The 19,797-nt window shown below is 48.2% G+C and overlaps 1 protein-coding gene across 4 annotated transcripts in view; it reads right to left on the minus strand.

The window, feature by feature from the left end:
- ATXN3 (ataxin 3) overlaps positions 1–19,797 on the minus strand; it is a 51,507-nt gene that overhangs the window by 1,211 nt on the left and 30,499 nt on the right. For all 4 annotated transcript variants that reach the window (XM_077267859.1, XM_077267850.1, XM_077267865.1 and 1 more), the window contains 4 exons: positions 2,577–2,706; positions 1,931–2,100; positions 1,459–1,579; positions 1,282–1,358 (listed from right to left, as the gene is read on the minus strand). In XM_077267859.1, the coding sequence (XP_077123974.1) occupies positions 1,282–1,358; positions 1,459–1,579; positions 1,931–2,100; positions 2,577–2,706 (498 nt within the window). The remainder of the gene's footprint in view (positions 1–1,281; positions 1,359–1,458; positions 1,580–1,930; positions 2,101–2,576; positions 2,707–19,797) is intronic.

Here is a 19,797-nt window from a genome sequence, read left to right on the forward strand (position 1 = left end):
CTCCTATCCATCACTAGAGATCAGCGGTGACATCACTGAGAACGCCTCCTATCCATCACCAGAGATCAGCGGTGACATCACTGAGAACGCCTCCTATCCATCACCAGAGATCAGCGGTGACATCACTGAGAACGCCTCCTATCCATCACTAGAGATCAGCGGTGACATCACTGAGAATGCCTCCTATCCATCACTAGAGATCAGCGGTGACATCACTGAGAATGCCTTCTATCCATCACTAGAGATCGGCGGTGACATCACTGAGAATGCCTCCTATCCATCACTAGAGATCAGCGGTGACATCACTGAGAATGCCTCCTATCCATCACTAGAGATCAGCGGTGACATCACTGAGAATGCCTCCTATCCATCTCTAGAGATCGGCGGTGACATCACTGAGAATGCCTCCTATCCATCACTAGAGATCGGCGGTGACATCACTGAGAATGCCTCCTATCCATCACTAGAGATCGGCGGTGACATCACTGAGAATGCCTCCTATCCATCACTAGAGATCAGCGGTGACATCACTGAGAATGCCTCCTATCCATCACTAGAGATCAGCGGTGACATCACTGAGAATGCCTCCTATCCATCACTAGAGATCAGCGGTGACATCACTGAGAATGCCTCCTATCCATCACTAGAGATCAGAGGTGACATCACTGAGAATGCCTCCTATCCATCACTAGAGATCAGCGGTGACATCACTGAGAATGCCTCCTATCCATCACTAGAGATCAGCGGTGACATCACTGAGAATGCCTCCTATCCATCACTAGAGATCAGCGGTGACATCACTGAGAATGCCCCCTATCCATCACTAGAGATCAGCGGTGACATCACTGAGAATGCCTCCTATCCATCACTAGAGATCAGAGGTGACATCACTGAGAATGCCTCCTATCCATCACTAGAGATCAGCGGTGACATCACTGAGAATGCCTCCTATCCATCACTAGAGATCAGAGGTGACATCACTGAGAATGCCTCCTATCCATCACTAGAGATCAGCGGTGACATCACTGAGAATGCCTCCTATCCATCACTAGAGATCAGAGGTGACATCACTGAGAATGCCTCCTATCCATCACTAGAGATCAGCGGTGACATCACTGAGAATGCCTCCTATCCATCACTAGAGATCAGAGGTGACATCACTGAGAATGCCTCCTATCCATCACTAGAGATCGGCGGTGACATCACTGCGAATGCCGCCTATCCATCACTAGAGATCAGCGGTGACATGACAAAGAACGCACAGAGGCTTACATTAGTTACCTGTGCCTGCAGTTACAGCAGCGTCTGTCATTGCGTTGTTTACCTCGGAGGACTGTTCGTGTTTTATCTGCTGTTGTCTATAAGAGAGATTCGTGCGGTTAGTTTCCTTGATGAAGCTGCAGCCATTTCACAGTTTTACGAAACAATATAATAAATTAAATGAATGCGATTCGTTACTTTTCAAAATACATCTGTCGTCTTTGGCGCAATTCCTCCTGTGTGAGAGATTCTGTGGAGGTCCCTGATGGCTGTGGCACGCAGGGGGCTGAGGTTCCTGTGTATTCGCTGCGGTGTCCGCCTGCAATGAAACATACGGATAGTATTATGGGGGGTGGTTTAGTGTCAGAGGTGCACATGCAAAAAAGCGGCACCTTAGAAATTGTAGGATCCCATACACATTAAAAGTAAGGCTTGTATCCACTCTGGAGATAAATTGTAACAAACTATCATCCTGCCTATCATTGATTTTATCAATTTATCACAATTTTCCCACTTGTTCATTTTTTAATAAATTGGAAATTCTCCCTTCATCAGGTAAATTTTTCAACCTCCAGTAATTTTCATTCATTGCTAGGAAGCAGAGATATTAAAAATGACAAGGTTTGATACACTACGTTGATCATCTCTAGACCCCATGGAGGTGCAGTACCTTGCATGCTGAGCCGTATTGCTCTGCGGAGATCTGCCTCCTCGTCTTCCATGTCTATCTGTTGTCTACTGAGGGCCAGCGCCCTCTGCAGGTTCTCTTCATCCTCGTCCATCATGGGGGATCCATCGTACACCTGAGGATCCTCCATGCCGGGCACGATCCTCTGTGAACTAAACGAGAATTACAGATCAAATCAGAAAATCCCTTGTGACTGATACCTCCCTGGATCCTCCTACAGGTCTCCTCCATGTATGAGTATGGTATGGGGCCTGTGGTGCGCCCTAGTAGCGGGCTAATATCGCCCTCAACTCAGGCCCCATTCATGACTACTTCATGCCTACAGCACCTTCATCTGATGCAGTAATACTCTTATAACTCCCTTGAGGATACAGATAAGAGAATTGGTTCACTGGTCCAGGGGCCAAATCAATAGTCCATGGCCACTGGACGGGTCTGAGCTTCCAGAATCGCCTGCTCCTATTCTGATTTGTAGGCCCACCATTGTGGCATATTCACACATGACATCTGGGCCTTCTAATCAGAAGGGTGGCGATCAGGGCTCCCGTTTGACAGTCACAGACCATTGACGTGGCGGCCGGACCAGGGTTCTTCGAATCGATCATCTGCGAGATCCTGCCTGCTCTACCTTTGGTCTCTTAGTGAGGCATCCTCTCCTATGAGCCGCGGCCGCTGCGTCTGGTGCACACGGACCATTTGTAGGACCTGGTCGGCTTCACAGTCAGGTAGATCTCCCTTTACTACAAATATGGAGTAACCTAAAAAAAAGGATTTACAATGTCAGAGATTTATCGCACATGACATATCCTCCTCCCCCACCGGAATAAAGCTGAGAGGGCCGCATGGTAACATATATTGAATGACCACTTCAATATAGAAATAAGCCCCATCAGGGTTGGATCTTCCTTGTATGGACCCAGGTGTAGACCAGAGACCCAGGTACTCAGGACAAAATCCATTGACTAGTACAGTATGAATCCACATTATGATGGGAAAATTCTGCCATCGGGGCTATTTGGAACGAGGCCTGGTCATAGCTGCTAGAGTAGTCATGGCTAGGACTTCACTGACAATCTTTTGGGGTTTTCTAGTTTGCTGTGTATACAAACAATGGTGTGATAAAGAAAAATAAATCTTGAAAAAGAGGACACTGTGGATGTACAAACTCAATGAATGATCAAGGAAAAAGGTGAAGAATCATGCTGAATGAAAGATCAGAGCAGAATGCGATGAACTGGTCAAATTGAAAAGGTCTGAGAATGCAAATACTTGTTAGGATGAAAGATCAGAGGAGGACATGAAGAATCATTCTGATGAAAGAATTCAGAGTAGCATGTGAAGAATCGTTCTGTTTAAATGATCAAATGAGGATGTGAATAATCATTTAGGTGAAGGGTCAGAAAAGGATGTGAATAAGTGTTCTGAGGAAAGGATGAAAGGCTCAGGAGGATGTGAATAAGTGTTCTGAGGCAAGGATGAAGGGCTCTGGAGGATGTGAAGAATCTTTCAAATGAAAAGGATCAGAGAAGGAAGTGATGATTGTTCAGATAAAAGAGGTCTAAGAAGATATAAATAATTCTTCAGATGAAAGGAGCATAGAAGAATGTGAATAATCATTCTAATATAGAGATGTGAAGAATCGTTCAGATGAAAAGTCAGAAGAATGTTATGATTCGTTTAGAGTAGAAAGGGCTGAGCAGGATAAAAATAATTGTTTAGATTAAAAAAAAAATCAAAGGAGGATGTGAAGAATTGCTATGATGAAAGGATCAGAGGAGGATGTCAAGAATCATTCAGAAGAAAAGCATCAGAGGAGGATGTGCAGAATTGTTATGATAAAAAGTTCACAAGGCGATTATTTAGAATCGTTCAGATTATAAAGGTCTGAGGATGAAAATAATTGTTGGGATGAAAGAGATCAGAGTAGGAAGTGAAGAATCATTTAATGAAAAGGGTTGGAGGTTGATATGAACTTCTGTGACACGAAAAGATCAGAGAAGCATGTGAAGAATCATTGCTTCTTACATCAGAGAGGAGGATTTAATGAGTTGTCATGATTTAGGAATCAGTGGAAAATGGGAAGAATTGTTAACATGAAGAGGATCAGAAAAATCAGGATTTTTGGTTGCTTACCATAAAATCTGTTTCTCGGAGCCTTCATTGGGAGACACAGGAACCATGGGTGTATGCTGCTGCCACTAGGAGGCTGACACTATGCAAATAAAAAAGTTAGCTCCTCCTCTGCAGTGTACACCCCACCGACAGGAAGTAGGATATTCAGTTAGTGAGAAAGCAGTAGGAGAAGCAACGTGTAAAGGAGAAAGAATAATATTATAATAATAATAATAATAATCTTCATTTATACAGCGCCAACAAACTTAAGCAGCGCTTTACAGTTTAACAGTTTCAAACACTCAAAGAGCGTTCAAAGAACGCAAACGTTAACAGTATAACACAATAAACAGAGCTGTTCAACTTGGGAGGGTGCTGTGTCCCCCAATGAAGGCTCCGAGAAACAGATTTTACGGTAAGCAACCAAAAATCCTGTTTTCTCTATCGCCTCTCATTGGGGGACACAGGAACCATGGGACGTCCCAAAGCGGTCCCTGGGGTGGGAACAGCAGAAAAACTCCATTCAGGTCGGAGGAATCACCACTGCTGCCTGCAAGATCCTTCCGCCTAGGCTGGCAACTGCTGAAGCGCAGGTATGGAGCTTATAACCTTTGACAAAAGAGTGAACGGAACACCAGGTTGCCACCTGGCAAAGTTGTAGGGCGGATGCCCCATGGTGTACCGCCCAGAAGGCGCCCACTGCCAGAGGCAGAGTGAGTCTTAATGCCAGGAGGAGTCACTCTGTTCTTGACCCGGTGAGCCTCCAGAATGGAAGGTCTGATCCAGAGAACAATTGTAACCTTGGAGGCCGGCAGGCCTCTTGGCGTACCGTCTGGAATGACAAAAAGACAGTCCGTCTTCCTAAAGAAGGCGGTCCTAGACAAATAGATCCTCACCGCCCTGACCAGGTCTAGCCTGTTCAGCGAACGCCCCAGAGAATCGATCGGAGCAGGACAAAGGTGGAAAGGACGATCTTATTCAAGTAAAAGGAGGACACCACCCTGGGAAGAAAAGGTGACGAAGGCCGTAAAACTACCCTATCCTGGCGAAGAACCAAGGAATGGGGCGACAGGACAGAGCCACCAACTCCGAGACGCGTGGAGATGGCCACGAGAAACGCCACCTTGCAGGACAGAACAGACAGTGAGGCTCATGGGGAGGCCCAAGGGGGGAACTCCACTGAGCCTCCAGAACAAGATTGAGGTCCCAGGGATCCACGGGAGTGTGGTACGGGAGAGCCGCATGCGCCACTTGAAGAAAAGTTCTGATCTGAGAACGGGACGGATATAAATCTTCGTACCGTGATAGCCAGTAGCTAAGGACCTCTGATAGGGACTTCAGAAAAAGGATGGAAAGGGTTGCTATCTGACCCTTCAGAGAACTAAGGGCAAGGCCAGCATCAAGTCCCATCTAGAGAAAACGGCCAAAATGGAAGGTTTCAACAGCAAAGCTGTTAACTTGAGCCACCAAAAACTCTGCGGCAGATGGGTCCCTGGTACAGAAGATCTGACCTGACTGGGGGCCTCCAGTGGAAGTCCACGACGAGATGGACGATCTCAGCGAACCAGAACCTTCTGGGACAATCTGGTGAGGTCAGAATGACTGGCATCCCCTCCGCATTGATCTTCAACAGCCTGGGAAGAAAGGGAAGGGAGGATCAGAAAGGGAAGTATAAATTGCAACCTAGGAATGGTCAAAGTATCGGTATCCACAACGCGGACTTGGAAACAAACGGTGGAACCTTCCTAAGCAGTCGGGCCGCCAGGAGATCCGTGTCCGGAGTTCCTCATCAAAGGCAAATTTGAAGGAAGACCTCCTGAAGCAGGGACCCCTGTCCTGCCGCAAGGCCCTCGTGGCAGAGAAAACACTGCGGCCTAGTTGTCCACGCCGGGGATATGCACTGCGGATAGTGCCGAAACCGTCGCCTCTGCCCAGAGGAGGATCTTGGATACCTCCGCCATTGCCAAGAGACTGATTCCCTCCCTGGCGATTGACATAAGCCACAGCCGAGGCATTGGACGTCTGGATTCTGACTGGCAGACCTCTGAGAAGCCTTTCCCAGTGACTCAGGGAAAGAGGAAAGGCCCCTATCTCAAGGGTGTCGATCGGCGGAGAAGACTCTTGCTCCGACCAACGCCCCCTTCAATGACGGATGGCGAGAAAAACACACCCCAGCCGGGAAGGCTGGTGACCGTCGTCACCACCTGCCTTGGGAGGACCGGACCTGGGGAATGAGAGGGGATGACAGCCACCAGTTGAGAGGCTATTAGAATCGGACAGAAAGTTGGATTGGAGGATCCAGAGACAGCACAGACGTGTCCCACTGAGGAAGGATGGCCTGCTGAAGTGGTCTCAAGTGGAATAGCGCAAAAGAGAACGCTTACGGAGCTGTCAACATGCACCACAGGACCGTCGTAGCTGAACGGAAGGAAGGCAGCCGAGGGCCCTGCAGAGAGCGAACTCCGTATGGAGAATTGCCCGCCTGTCGAGAAGAAAAACCCTGGCGGTGTCGAACAACATGCCTAAGAGGACGAGACGCTGACTCGGAACAAGACAAGACTTTGTTCTGTTGGCGAGCCACCAGAAACGGGACAGGGAGTCGAGGACAATGGTCAGACTCTCCTGGGCCTGAGAGAGGGACAGAGGCTTGAGGAGGATGACTTCAAGGTATAGAATGAGCACTAGGCCCCTGATCCTCAAGGAAAATCAGGACATGGAGCAAGGCATCTTGGATATCCATGGAGCACAGGAATTCCTGTGGATCCATGGAAGCCAGAACTGAACAGAGGAACTTCATCCTGAACTGCCGCAGGCGGAACCTTCTGTTCACTAACTTCAGAGACAGAATGGGTCGAACTGCGCCGTTCTTCTTCGGCACTACAAGCAGGTTTGAATAGAAACCTGTGAAGCGTACCTGCTGTGGGACAGAAAGTCTTAGTTACTCACCGGTTAACGTTGTTTTTCGGAGTCCATGACAGCACTACGGAGAGAGGGGATCCGCCCTTCAGGAACAGGAAACCTACAGATACATAAGGGCGGCACCTCTCCCACGCATCAGTTGGTTTACAGAGCACAAGAGGACCACCAAGGTTAATAGCATACATAATAAACAATGATACAATAACTAACTATTCACTACCCGTGAATTATATAAATAAAGGAAGAGGTGTACACCCAGAACTTAAGAAGACGGGAGGGTATGTACAGGTGCTGTCATGGACTCCGAAAAACACCGTTAACCGGTGAGTAACTAAGACTTTATCGGTCGTCCATGACAGCACTACGGAGAGAATTACAGAGAGTAACTAACTAGGGAGGGACTACAGCTTGCAGCACCCTTACACCAAAGGAAAGGTCAGAAGAGGCACCCAAGTTCAATCTATAGTGGTTATAGAATGTGTTTGGGGAAGACCAAGTAGCAGCCTTACAAATTTGGTCGATCGACACCTCCAATCTTTCCGCCCACGAAGCCGCCATAGCTCTAGTGGAATGCGCTTTCAGACCTTCAGGCGCCGGCTTGCCCTGTGAGATGTATGCCAGCGAGATAGCCTCCCTGATCCATCTAGCTAAAGTATATTTTGATGCCCTATGACCCTTCCTACTACCCTGATAGGACACGAATAGGGCGTTATCTATCTTCCAGGGATCAGTTACTGCCAGATATTCCAAGATACATCTTTTTACATCTAAAGTGTGTAGCTTCCTTTCCTTATCGTTAGTAGGATTGGGGAGGAAAGATGGAAGAACTATTTCCTGTGTTCTGTGGAACCTGGACACTACTTTAGGAAGATATGCTGGATCAGGGGAGAGAATCACTCTATCATCCCTAAGCTGCATGTAAGGGGGAACCCTGGATAATGCTTGGATGTCGCCTATCCTACGTGCCGATGTTAGGGCCACCAGGAAGGCTACTTTAAGGGATACATTTTTAATAGAGGCTGATGCAATTGGCTCAAATGGGGCCTCTGTAATGGCTGAGAGGACTAGGTTCAGGTCCCATGGCATGACCCTATTCTTCACCATTGGTCTAGACCGTTTTGTCGCTCTGATCAATCTGCTGACCCAGTGATTCTCAGCAATGTTGCAGCCAAAGAGGGCCCCTAAGGCTGATACCTGCACTTTAAGTGTATTTGGGGATAACCCCATATCTAACCCCTTCTGTAAGAATTCTAAAATCTGGTCTATTGGTATTGACTGACCAGCTATTACCCCCGAGTTTTGAAGGAACTTCCTCCAGATCCTGACATAAATCTTTGTGGTGATTATTTTTCTGCTCTTCAGCAGAGTGTTAATGAGGCCCGGAGAGAACCCCCTATCCTTTAACAGCGCCCGCTCAAAATCCACGCCGTCAGATGAAGGCCAACCGCCCGAGGATGGTAGACTGGGCCCTGGGATAGGAGATCCGGGATGTCTGGTAAGACCCATGGGTCGGATATCGACATAGCCCTCAGGCATGGAAACCACGTCCTTCTGGGCCAGAAGGGGGCAATTATTATCACTGTGGCTTTGTCCTTCCTGATTTTCCTCACCACCAGAGGAAGTAGAGACAGGGGAGGAAAGGCGTAGGCTAGCCTGAAGTTCCAGTCTATGAGGAGGGCGTCTACTGACAGAGGATTTTCTCTGGGGTTGAGAGAGCAGAATTGTGCCACTTTCCTGTTTTCTTTTGTGGCAAACAGGTCTACCTCTGGTTGACCCCATCTTTCCACGATGAGGTTGAAGATGGAGTCGTTCAGGGACCACTCTCCCTGCCTCAATGTGTTGCGGCTTAAGAAATCCGCCGTAGTGTTTTCTGCCCCTCTTATGTGAAGAGCCGTCAATGAGAGAAGATGTTGCTCTGCTAGATGGAATAGACGATCTGCTACGCACATTAGGGATTTGGAACGAGTCCCGCCTTGGTGATTTATGTATGCCACGGCGACCCGATTGTCCGAGAACACCCGCACGTGGTGGTCCTGTAGATAGACAAGGAGTGATTTAACTGCCTGTTCCACAGCCGTTAACTCCTTTAGGTTGGAAGACATTTCTATCTGATCCCGATCCCAAAGCCCCTGGACCAACGTATCCCCCATGTGAGCCCCCCCACCCAGAAGGGCTAGCGTCCGAGGTGACTATACAAGTTACATTATATTCCCAGGGGACCCCTGTGGACAGGTTCTCTTGGTCTAGCCACCATCCGAGGGACATAATAGCGTCTTGGGATAGGGTCATCAGGCTCTCCAGACACCCCAACCTTTTTTGTTGTAACAGCACCTCGCCCTGAAGTATCCTCGTATGATACTGGGCCCATCGGACCGCTGGAATACAGGACGAGAGAGAGCCCAACAGAGACATGGCTCTTCTAAGGGACATGGTGGGGATTTTAGAGGCACTCAGCACCTGAAGGTGCAAGCGATCAATTTTCTCTTGAGGCAAACGGCATTCCTGAACCTGGGAATCCAGGGTCAGGTCTAAAAATCGCTGCACCGTCATGGCCTGTAAGCGTGATTTTTTTAACATTTAGCATCCACCCCAGACGCTCCAGAGCAGACATCACTTTATGTAACTGTTCCAGACAGTGATCCGCCGTTTTACCTACGATAAGGAGATCGTCCAGGTAGGGGATTATTAGAATGTTGGACTCATGCAGGTGTGCCATAACTTCCGCCATTACTTTGGTAAACACCCGAGGGGCGACCGATATACCAAAGGGGAGGGCCCTATACTGAAAGTGTCTGACTACCCCATCCAACCGTACCGCCACCCTCAGGTATCGTTGGTGACCTGCATAAATAGGGATATGGTAATAGGCGTCCTTCAAATCCAATACTACCATAAAGCAGTTTTTAAACAGCAGCTTTATTGCGGTGTTAATAGTTTCCATCTTAAATGATTGAACGGTCAGGAAATTATTAAGAGCCCTAAGGTTAATAATTGTTCTGAAGGAGCCGTCAGGTTTACTTATTAGGAATAGAGGAGAGTAGAATCCTCTACCCTGTTCTCCTTCCGGAACCTCTGACAGGACATTCTTATTGAGCAGGTCGTGAACTTCTGCTTCCAGGGCCGCCTGTTCTGCTGGAGAGGACCTGAGTGGGGTAATTCTGAAGAAGTTCTGAGGGATAGAAGAGAACTCTAGCCGCAGACCCGTAGCTATTAACCCCAAAATCCAATCACTACTGGAGATTTTGGACCAGGCCGGGTAGAAGGCAGATAGTCTACCTCCCACCGGGGCGACTAGTCATTGGGGTGGTTTTTTGACCTCACGGGATGGCTCCTGACGTCCTCCACCTCCAAACATAAATCCAGTACCTTTCTTCTTTTTCTCATCCCATCTGCTCTGGTCTCTGGCTGGTCTCCTCCGAAAGAATCTCTTCCCTGCGAAGGGACGCCTGTAAGAGGTAGTTGGTAGATTGGGAAACTTCTTCTTCTCGTCTCCAGCTTTCTCCAGCAGTTCGTCTAGGACTGGACCAAACAGGTATTCCTCTTCGCATGGGATAGAGCACAGACGGGATCTGGATTGAAGGTCACCCGGCCAACATTTCAGCCATAGGGCCCTGCGTGCTGCGTTTGATAGTCCGGCCGCCCTAGCCGCCATTCTTGCCGAATCCGCAGATGCATCCGCGAGAAAGGCAGCGGCATTCTGAATAGTTGGCAGGAATTTCAACATAGAATCTCTGGAAACACCCCCTTCCAACTTAGACCCTAGCTGATCCAGCCAGACCATCATCGATCTGGCTGCACATGTTGCGGCTACAGCAGGTCTCAGGGCACCCGCCGACATCGCCTATGTCCCTTTAAGGAATGAGTCAGCCTTCTTATCGAGAGGATCCTTTAGGGAAGCCATGTCGTCGAAGGGGATAGATGATTTTTTAGACGCCTTAGACACCGCTGCGTCCAATTTCGGCGCTTTATCCCATGTGTTCACCATGGGGTCCTCAAAGGGATATCTACGCTTAAAGGCAGGTGGAAAAGAGCCTTTCTTCTCTGGTTTTTTCCATTCCCTTTTGATGAGGTTCTGGACCTTGTCATTGAGCGGAAAAGACCTACGTTTTTTAGGGTCTAGACCGCCAAACATTAGGTCCTGTGCTGAGAGTTCTGGCCTTTCATCAGCCACCCCCATGGTGGATCTAACTGATTTAATTAGTTTGTCCATTTGGTCCAATGGGAAACAGAACCGGTTAGACTCCTCTTCCGAAGAGGACGCTGAGGAGACAGAGGCAACTGACTCATTCTCCCTACTAGGGCCAGCGGACGAATCCGAATCTGAGGCGCTAGGTTCCCTTCTTCTTTTGGAAGGCTCCCGGGACAGGGATTTCAGGGAATCTTTCACCTCCTTCCTGATAATCTCCCTAAGGTTTGATGTGAAATCAGGAGATTCTTCCGCCACCTATGGGAGCGGAGAAAAAAGGCTATGTAATTTATCTGGTGCTACCGCTATCAGAGTTCCCATCAATTTATTTCCTACCGTCTGCCGTACACACGACTGACAAAGTCTCTTAGGGTAGGCGTCTGGCAAAGGGCAAGCACATAGCGCGCACTCCTTGTTTTTTGTTTTACTAGCGCTTTTTTTCCCCTACGGAAATAAACATAGGAAAAGACTGCATCAGGGTACATTCACGAAGATCTCTTACCCAGGCAGTAGCGGTAGGTACCGGATTACTGGGGGGGGTCGGTCCAGATCCTTCTGTTTATATCTGCGACCGGGCTGGTTACTGCTTCCGCGGGCTTTCGGCTGGGGGTTCGCATGGGACTTCTCTGAGGATCTGTCCTGCTCCTGCTCCAGCAGACCGACGGCAGCTTCTGGCTCATCCATAGCTGCAGATGGGCTCACAAGCAGCCCTGCAGCGCTATGCTCGGCTATATATAGCCCACCCCCGAATCCGGAACATGTGCAGGTGTGTGGCCAGAATCTTTTCCTCCACCTGCAAATCCGTGCCCCCCCCGCCTCCGCCGCATGCAGGATAGCGGTGTTTTTTTGTAAAAAACCGGCCGGCGTCCGACTTCCGGTTTTGGCCCCGCCCCCTGCATGTCACTTCCGGTATCGGCCTGAGGGCTCAGGAACGCACCCGGAAGCCGGGGACGGCGCCGCCGGACCCCCTAGCCGCCCGCCGCTACACCACCGCCGCCCGTGGCCGCAGCACAGCGGCGAAAGCGGCAGAAGCCAGCGCCCGACCCCCGGCCTGCCGACCAAAAAGGAGCGCACAGGGCACCGCCCCACACCGCTCCGCCGGGGACTAGAGGCGGGGAAGACCAAGGCCCAGGAGGGTGAGCGGACCCCGGGGGGGGGGGGGGCATACTCACCTCGCTGATCACTGAGGATGGACCTCCTCCGGACGTCGCTCCACACTGCACCGCTCACTGTCGTGGAGCCCTACCCGGACCCACCGTGGCGCTTCCAGGGACCCGCACTGCCCGAGGTAGGAGACCCCCTCGCTACCTGGGTCGGACAGCCGGCCTGGGTATTGATAGGAGAAACGAAGTCGTATCTGCAGGGAATCCTGTCCTCCAGGAACAGGAAACCAACAGATGCGTGGGAGAGGTGCCGCCCTTATGTATCTGTAGGTTTCCTGTTCCTGAAGGGCGGATCCCCTCTCTCCGTAGTGCTGTCATGGACGACCGATAAACAATAACCTCCGAACAAAGAAGGAAGGTAATGGACGCAAAGAAACCTGGGATCAGAGGAGGATTTTTAGAGGGCGGGATTCGAATAAGCGATTCCGGGCCGCGAATCTAAGTATCCTCCACCGAAGCCAGCCAAACATCCCTGAAAAAGGCAGGAGATGCCCGCCCAAACTGGAAGAAACGCTGGGCCGTTAGCACGAGTTATGCCGAGGAAGATCTGCCAGGTCTAGGCCTGGTGGACCAACCATGGAAGTTGCGGGAACGCCGGGAAGGGGTAGGCTTAAAGGAAGCCTTTTCTCTAGCCAGACGAGATTGCAGTCTGTGTTAGCTAGAGGAATCTTCTGACGCCGCAAAGCAGCGAAAAGACAAAGGGAACTCGTGCCTCCCATGGCGTCATTAATAATTTGTTCCAGCATGTAGCCAAAGAGACAGGCCACCTGGAAGGGGAGGCCGGTAAGGGACTTCTTGAAGACAAGTCCGCCTGCTGTGTGTAGAGTCGAATATTCCGTCGGATGGCCACCATATTGCTGGACGCGTGAGCTGCACAAGCCGCGCATCTAGGGAGGCAGATACCAAATATCTCCCTGCATAGGAAATCTGGTCCTTCAGGTCAGCTAGCTCCCCCGGAGGAGCTCCAGCCGGGGTGCTCTTACAAGGCTGTTTGGTCCATCTATCTATGGTCCTTGAGACCCAGGTAGAGGCAATGGCCGAAGCACAAAGTAGAAGCAGCCGTTTCAAAGGCTGATTTATCCAGCGATTGTATAATTGTATCCTTGGAACCCATGCCAAGTTGGTAGACAGTCTGGGAACTGACGAGTCCAGAATTGCCCGCTTCCTGCCGAGGAATCAGTCCAGTTAGCGATGAGCTCAGGAGAGAAGGAAAATAGGATGCAGAGATGCTTCCCTGTCTGAAAGCATCTGGTATGGCTCGCATTTCCCCTGGCAAGTACCACCACAAATTCAGTGTGTGTGGGGCAAAGACCTTGGAAGGTGGTTTGACCGTCTAAACGAAACCGCCTATTCTGCGGGTTACGTAGAGGTATCCATGATGCTTAGGGTCTGGTTGATCGCAACAATAAGGTTATGTACCTGTAGTGAAACCAAGTCTGAAACTTCCTCTGCAAACATGACCGAGGAAGCCCGTCTCTCTCTCGAGAGAGGAGGATCAGGAAGAGGGATCTCACCGGTCCAGACCGGAGGGCAAGATGGAGCGGGAAAGAAAGGTGTCAGACGTCCATGGGGCTGATGGTGGACGTCCTGGTCTCCTCCAACAGACAGGCTCTGGAAGGTGAGTGGGTGGGGAATGGAGCTGAGACCGAACCTCTAAGCACGCTTGTGTGTTAGGATCATGGTCCTGCTGTCGGATCTATGAGGATACGGGGTGGCAGTACATGCCGTACTCATAGTCCATAATGTGGGATTACAGGTGTGACTGTTCACCCTGTATCCCTCCGAAAAAAAGGAACCTAGAATTTTGCTCTGTATCTCTTGTGGCCTGAGTTGAACAAGGCTGGACGGAAAATCCTGTGACCCACTATACTGTGTTCCAAATTATTATGCACAAAGAATTTAGGAGTGATAAGGTTAGAATTTTTTTGTTTGTCATTTAAACTCATTGATGGTGATGTGTGTCAGGGCTCTTTATATCACTGAAAGCAATTGCAGATACCTGTGCAAATTAGTTTGGCAGGTGTGTCCAAATAAATGCAAGACTACTTAAAAAGGCTGTTCCACATTATTAAGCAGCCTACATTTTTGGCCAAAATGGGAAAGAAAAAGGATGTGTCGGCTGCTGAGAAGCAACAAATTGTGGAGTATTTAGGTCAAGGCATGACTACAATCAACATTGCCAAGACACTTCATCGTGATCATCGCACAATCAAGAAGTATGTAGCTGATTCCCAGCACACACGTGTGCGTGCTGATAAGGAAAAATTGAGGACCCTTTCCAACAGGCAATTGCGTAAGGTTAAAAGAGCAGCTGCAAAAATGCCTTGTCATAGCAGCAGACAAGTTTTTGAAGCTGCTGGTGCCTCCAACGTCCCCAGAACAACAAGATGCAGGGTCCTTCAGAGGTGCGTAAGCCATCCTGTCGGCCACCTCTATCCACTGCGCACTAGCAGAAACAGCTCCAGTGGGCCAAACGATACATGAAGACTGACTTCCAAACTGTTTTGTTCACCGATGAGTGCCATGCAACGCTCGATGGTCCAGATGGATGGAGTGGAGGATGGCTGGTTGATGGACACCCCATGAAAACACGGCTAAGGGGCCAACAAGGAGGAGGTGGAGTAATGTTTTGGGCTGGAATCATGGGGAGAGAGATTGTCGGCCCCTTTATGATCCCTGAAGGGGTAAAGATGAACTACATAATCTATGTGGAGTTTCTAAAAACACTTCCTGCCATGGTTCAAGAGGAAGAACCATGCTTTCCGCAGCAAGATCATTTTCATGCATGATAATGCACCGTCTCATGCTGCAAAAAAACACATCTGCATCTCTGGCTGCTATGGGCATAAAAGAGGACAAGCTTATGGTGTGGCCACCATCTTCCCCTGACCTCAACCCCATTGAGAACCTCTGGAGCATCATCAAAAGGAGTGTCTATGATGGCGGGAGGCAGTTCACATCTAAGCAACAGCTCTGGGAGGGTATTCTGTCCACATGCAAAACAATTGAAGCAGAAACCATCCAAAAACTGACAAATTCAATGGACGAGAGAGTTCAGAAGCTTCTTTCAAACAAGGGGTCCTATGTGCAAATGTAACATCACCTAGAATAAAGTTTTCACTTGAAAACTGTTTGATTTCATTTTGTAATAAGCTGATAATGCTTATAACTTCACAATTGACCATTTTTTTGTTCAAAATAAAATAAAAAAGGTTGAAAACTCTGCTGTGCATAATAATTTGGAACATGCATTTTGAGTGTTTATTTTTTTTTAAAAAGATACTGTTTTCATAGGCAGTTTTTTCCAAAACATTGCAATTATACTAGAATAGTAGATGACTGGAAAATAACAATGACTGCAATTCAGATAGGTAATTTAGAGAAAATATGAGGAAACATTATTTGCATAATAATTTGGAACACAGTGTAGCAATTGCGGTAATGCACGGACACCAAGGTCGTGACATCCTGGTGAGGTCCGCCCCAGACTGAGACAGAAGGAAAGCCCACCCAGGGATAGGGGTCTCGGTCTCACCCGGGGTAGGGACTCCTGGACAGGGAGTTGCTGCAGCTGACAAGAGGAAGCAGGAGGACGGGAACGCTCTCCTTATAGGATTAGGCCTGGGGGCAGACCCACTAAATGATGCCCGAAGGTTAGGGGAACAGGAGAGGGGAGTAATAGACTGCATAGCAGAACTACTCACAGTAATAGTAGAGTCCTGTAGACTGCTCCCGGCTGTAGCTGCGACCGGCATCATGGCACAGGTCCAGGGCACCAGCGATGAGACGGCAACCTAAGGAGGATGCAGGGGACCCCGCCGGAGAAAGCATGTGCTGGGGAAAAAAAAAAAAAGAACCCGGCTGCAGTCTGGATGAACCGCAGATGGTGACCGCTGAAAGGGCGCTGGAACGTGCGCCCTGCTGCGATGTGGCGCCAAGCAGCGGCGTAGAAGTCATGGGCCCAGGAGCACCAAGATGGCGCCGGTGGGCGGGGAGTAAAGAGATTGTCGGGCAGGAGAAAGCCCAACCGATGAAAGCGGAAGTGGACGGAGCGCGGCACCGGAAGTAGGCCCTGGCAGAAGCTGGGGCCTAAATTACAGGTCAGCGACCGCCGGAGGAGAGATGGGATGGGAAATACTCACCTCAACTTCCCACGCCGACACTGGCCTGAAGAGGAATGAGACATCCAAGCTGATGGACGTCCTCGCCTCCTCCAACCGACAGGCTCTGGAGGGCGAGTGGGTGGGGGACGGAGCTAGGACCGGACTTCTGAGCACGCTTGTGTGCTAGGATCATGGTCCTGCTGAGGGATCTATGAGGATACGGGGTGGCAGTACACGCCGTACTCATAGTCCGTATTGTGGGACTACAGGTGTGACTGTTCACCCTGTATCCCTCCGGAAACCTGAAAAGAAAGGACGCACATTGAGGTAGATAAGGGTCTAATGAAAGACCCGTGTCCACCTCCTACTGACACTAAGCTAAACTGAGTATCCTACTTCCTGTCAGTGGGGTGTACACTGCAGACGAGGAGCTAACTTTTTTATTTGCATAGTGTCAGCCTCCTAGTGGCAGCAGCATACACCCATGGTTCCTGTGTCCCCAATGAGAGGCGATAGAGAAAGATGTGAATAACCATTCTGATGAAACTAAGAAGTGAAAGACTTCGTAGATGAAAGAACCGGATAAGGATGTTAAAAATCGTTAAGATGAAAGTACAGTGCCTTGCGAAAGTATTCAGCCCCCTGGAACCTTTCAACCTTTTCCCGCATATCATGCTTCAAACAAAGATACCAAATGTAAATTTTTGGTGAAGAATCAACAAGTGGAACACAATTGGGAAGTTGAACGAAATTTATTGGTTATTTAACCCCTTCATGACCCAGCCTATTTTGGCCTTAATGACCTTGCCATTTTTTGCAATTCTGACCAGTGTCCCTTTATGAGGTAATAACTCAGGAACGCTTCAACGGATCCTTGCGGTTCTGAGATTGTTTTTTCGTGACATATTGGGCTTCATGTTAGTGGTAAATTTAGGTCGATAATTTCTGAGTTTATTTGTGAAAAAAACGGAAATTTGGTGAAAATTTTGAAAATTTTGCAATTTTCACATTTTGAATTTTTATTCTGTTAAACCAGAGAGTTATGTGACACAAAATAGTTAATAAATAACATTTCCCACATGTCTACTTTACATCAGCACAATTTTGGAAACAAATTTTTTTTTTGCTAGGAAGTTATAAGGGTTAAAATTTGACCAGTGATTTCTCATTTTTACAACAAAATTTACAAAACCATTTTTTTTAGGGACCACCTCACATTTGAAGTCAGTTTGAGGGGTCTATATGGCTGAAAATACCCAAAAGTGACACCATTCTAAAAACTGCACCCCTCAAGGTGCTCAAAACCACATTCAAGAAGTTTATTAACCCTTCAGGTGTTTCAGAGCAGCAGAAGCAACAAATAGGGGAAAAATTAACATTTAACTTTTTAGTCACAAAAATGATCTTTTCGCAACAATTTTTTTATTTTCCCAAGGGTAAAAGGAGAAACTGGACCACGGATGTTGTTGTCCAATTTGTCCTGAGTACGCTGATGCCTCATATGTGGGGGTAAACCACTGTTTGGGCGCACGGCAGGGCTCGGAAGGGAAGGAGCGCCATTTGACTTTTTGAATGAAAAATTGGCTCCAATCTTTAGCGGACACCATGTCGCGTTTGGAGAGCCCCCGTGTGCCTAAACATTGGAGCTCCCCCACAAGTGACCCCATTTTGGAAACTAGACCCCCCAAGGAACGTATCTAGAAGCATAGTGAGCACTTTAAACCCCCAGGTGCTTCACAAATTAATCCGTAAAAATGAAAAAGTACTTTTTTTTTCACACAAATTTTCTTTTAGCCTCAATTTTTTCATTTTCACATGGGCAACAGAATAAAATGGATCCTAACATTTGTTGGGCAATTTCTCCTGAGTACGCCAATACCTCATATGTGGGGGTAAACTACTGTTTGGGCACATGGTAAGGCTCGGAAGGGAAGGAGCGCCATTTGACTTTTTGAATGAAAAATTATCTCCATCGTTAGCGGACACCATGTCAGGTTTGGAGAGCCCCTGTGTGCCTAAACATTGGAGCTCCCCCACAAGTGACCCCATTTTGGAAACTAGACCCCCCAAGGAACTTATCTAGATGCATAGTGAGCACTTTAAACCCTCAGGTGCTTCACAAATTGATCCGTAAAAATGAAAAAGTACTTTTTTTTCACACAAAATTTTTTTTAGCCTCATTTTTTTCATTTTCACATGGGCAACAGGATAAAATGGATCCTAAAATTTGTTGGGCAATTTCTCCTGAGTACGCCGATACCTCATATGTGGGGGTAAACCACTGTTTGGGTGCACGGCAAGGCTTGGAAGGGAAGGCGCGCCATTTGACTTTTTCAATGGAAAATTAGCTCCAATCGTTAGTGGACACCATGTTGCGTTTGGAGAGCCCCTGTGTGCCTAAACATTGGAGCTCCCCTACAAGTGACCCCATTGTGGAAACTAGACCCCCCAAGGAACTAATCTAGATGTATAGTGAGCACTTAAAACCCCCACGTGCTTCACAGAAGTTTATAACGCAGAGCCATGAAAATAAAAAAATATTTTTCTTTCCTCAAAAATGATTTTTAGCCCGGAGTTTTTTATTTTCCCAAGGATAATAGGAGAAATTGGACCCCAAATGTTGTTGTCCAGTTTGTCCTGACTACGATGATACCCCATATGTGGGGGTAAACCACTGTTTGGGCGCACGGCAGGGCTCGGAAGGGAAAGCACGCCATTTGGCTTTTTGAATGGAAAATTAGCTTCAATCATTAGCGGACACCATGTCGCGTTTGGAGAGCCCCTGTGTGCCTAAACATTGGAGCTCCCCTACAAGTGACCCCATTTTGGAAACTAGACCCCCCAAGGAACTAATCTAGATGTATAGTGAGCACTTAAAACCCCCAGGTGCTTCACAGAAGTTTATAACGCAGAGCCATGAAAATAAAAAAATATTTTTCTTTCCTCAAAAATGATTTTTAGCCCGGAGTTTTTTATTTTCCCAAGGATAATAGGAGAAATTGGACCCCAAATGTTGTTGTCCAGTTTGTCCTGAGTACGATGATACCCCATATGTGGGGGTAAACCACTGTTTGGGCGCACGGCAGGGCTCGGAAGGGAAGGCACGCCATTTGGCTTTTTGAATGGAAAATTAGCTTCAATCATTAGCGGACACCATGTCGCGTTTGGAGAGCCCCTGTGTGCCTAAACATTGGAGCTCCCGCACAAGTGACCCCATATTGGAAACTAGACCTCCCAAGGAACTAATCTAGATGTGTGGTGAGCACTTTGATCCCTCAAGTGCTTCACAGAAGTTTATAACGCAGAGCCATGAAAATAAAAAATTATTTTTCTTTCCTCAAAAATGATTTTTTAACCCACAATTTT

Source organism: Ranitomeya variabilis, chromosome 1, assembly GCF_051348905.1.
Source record: "Ranitomeya variabilis isolate aRanVar5 chromosome 1, aRanVar5.hap1, whole genome shotgun sequence".
NCBI lineage: Eukaryota > Metazoa > Chordata > Amphibia > Anura > Dendrobatidae > Ranitomeya > Ranitomeya variabilis.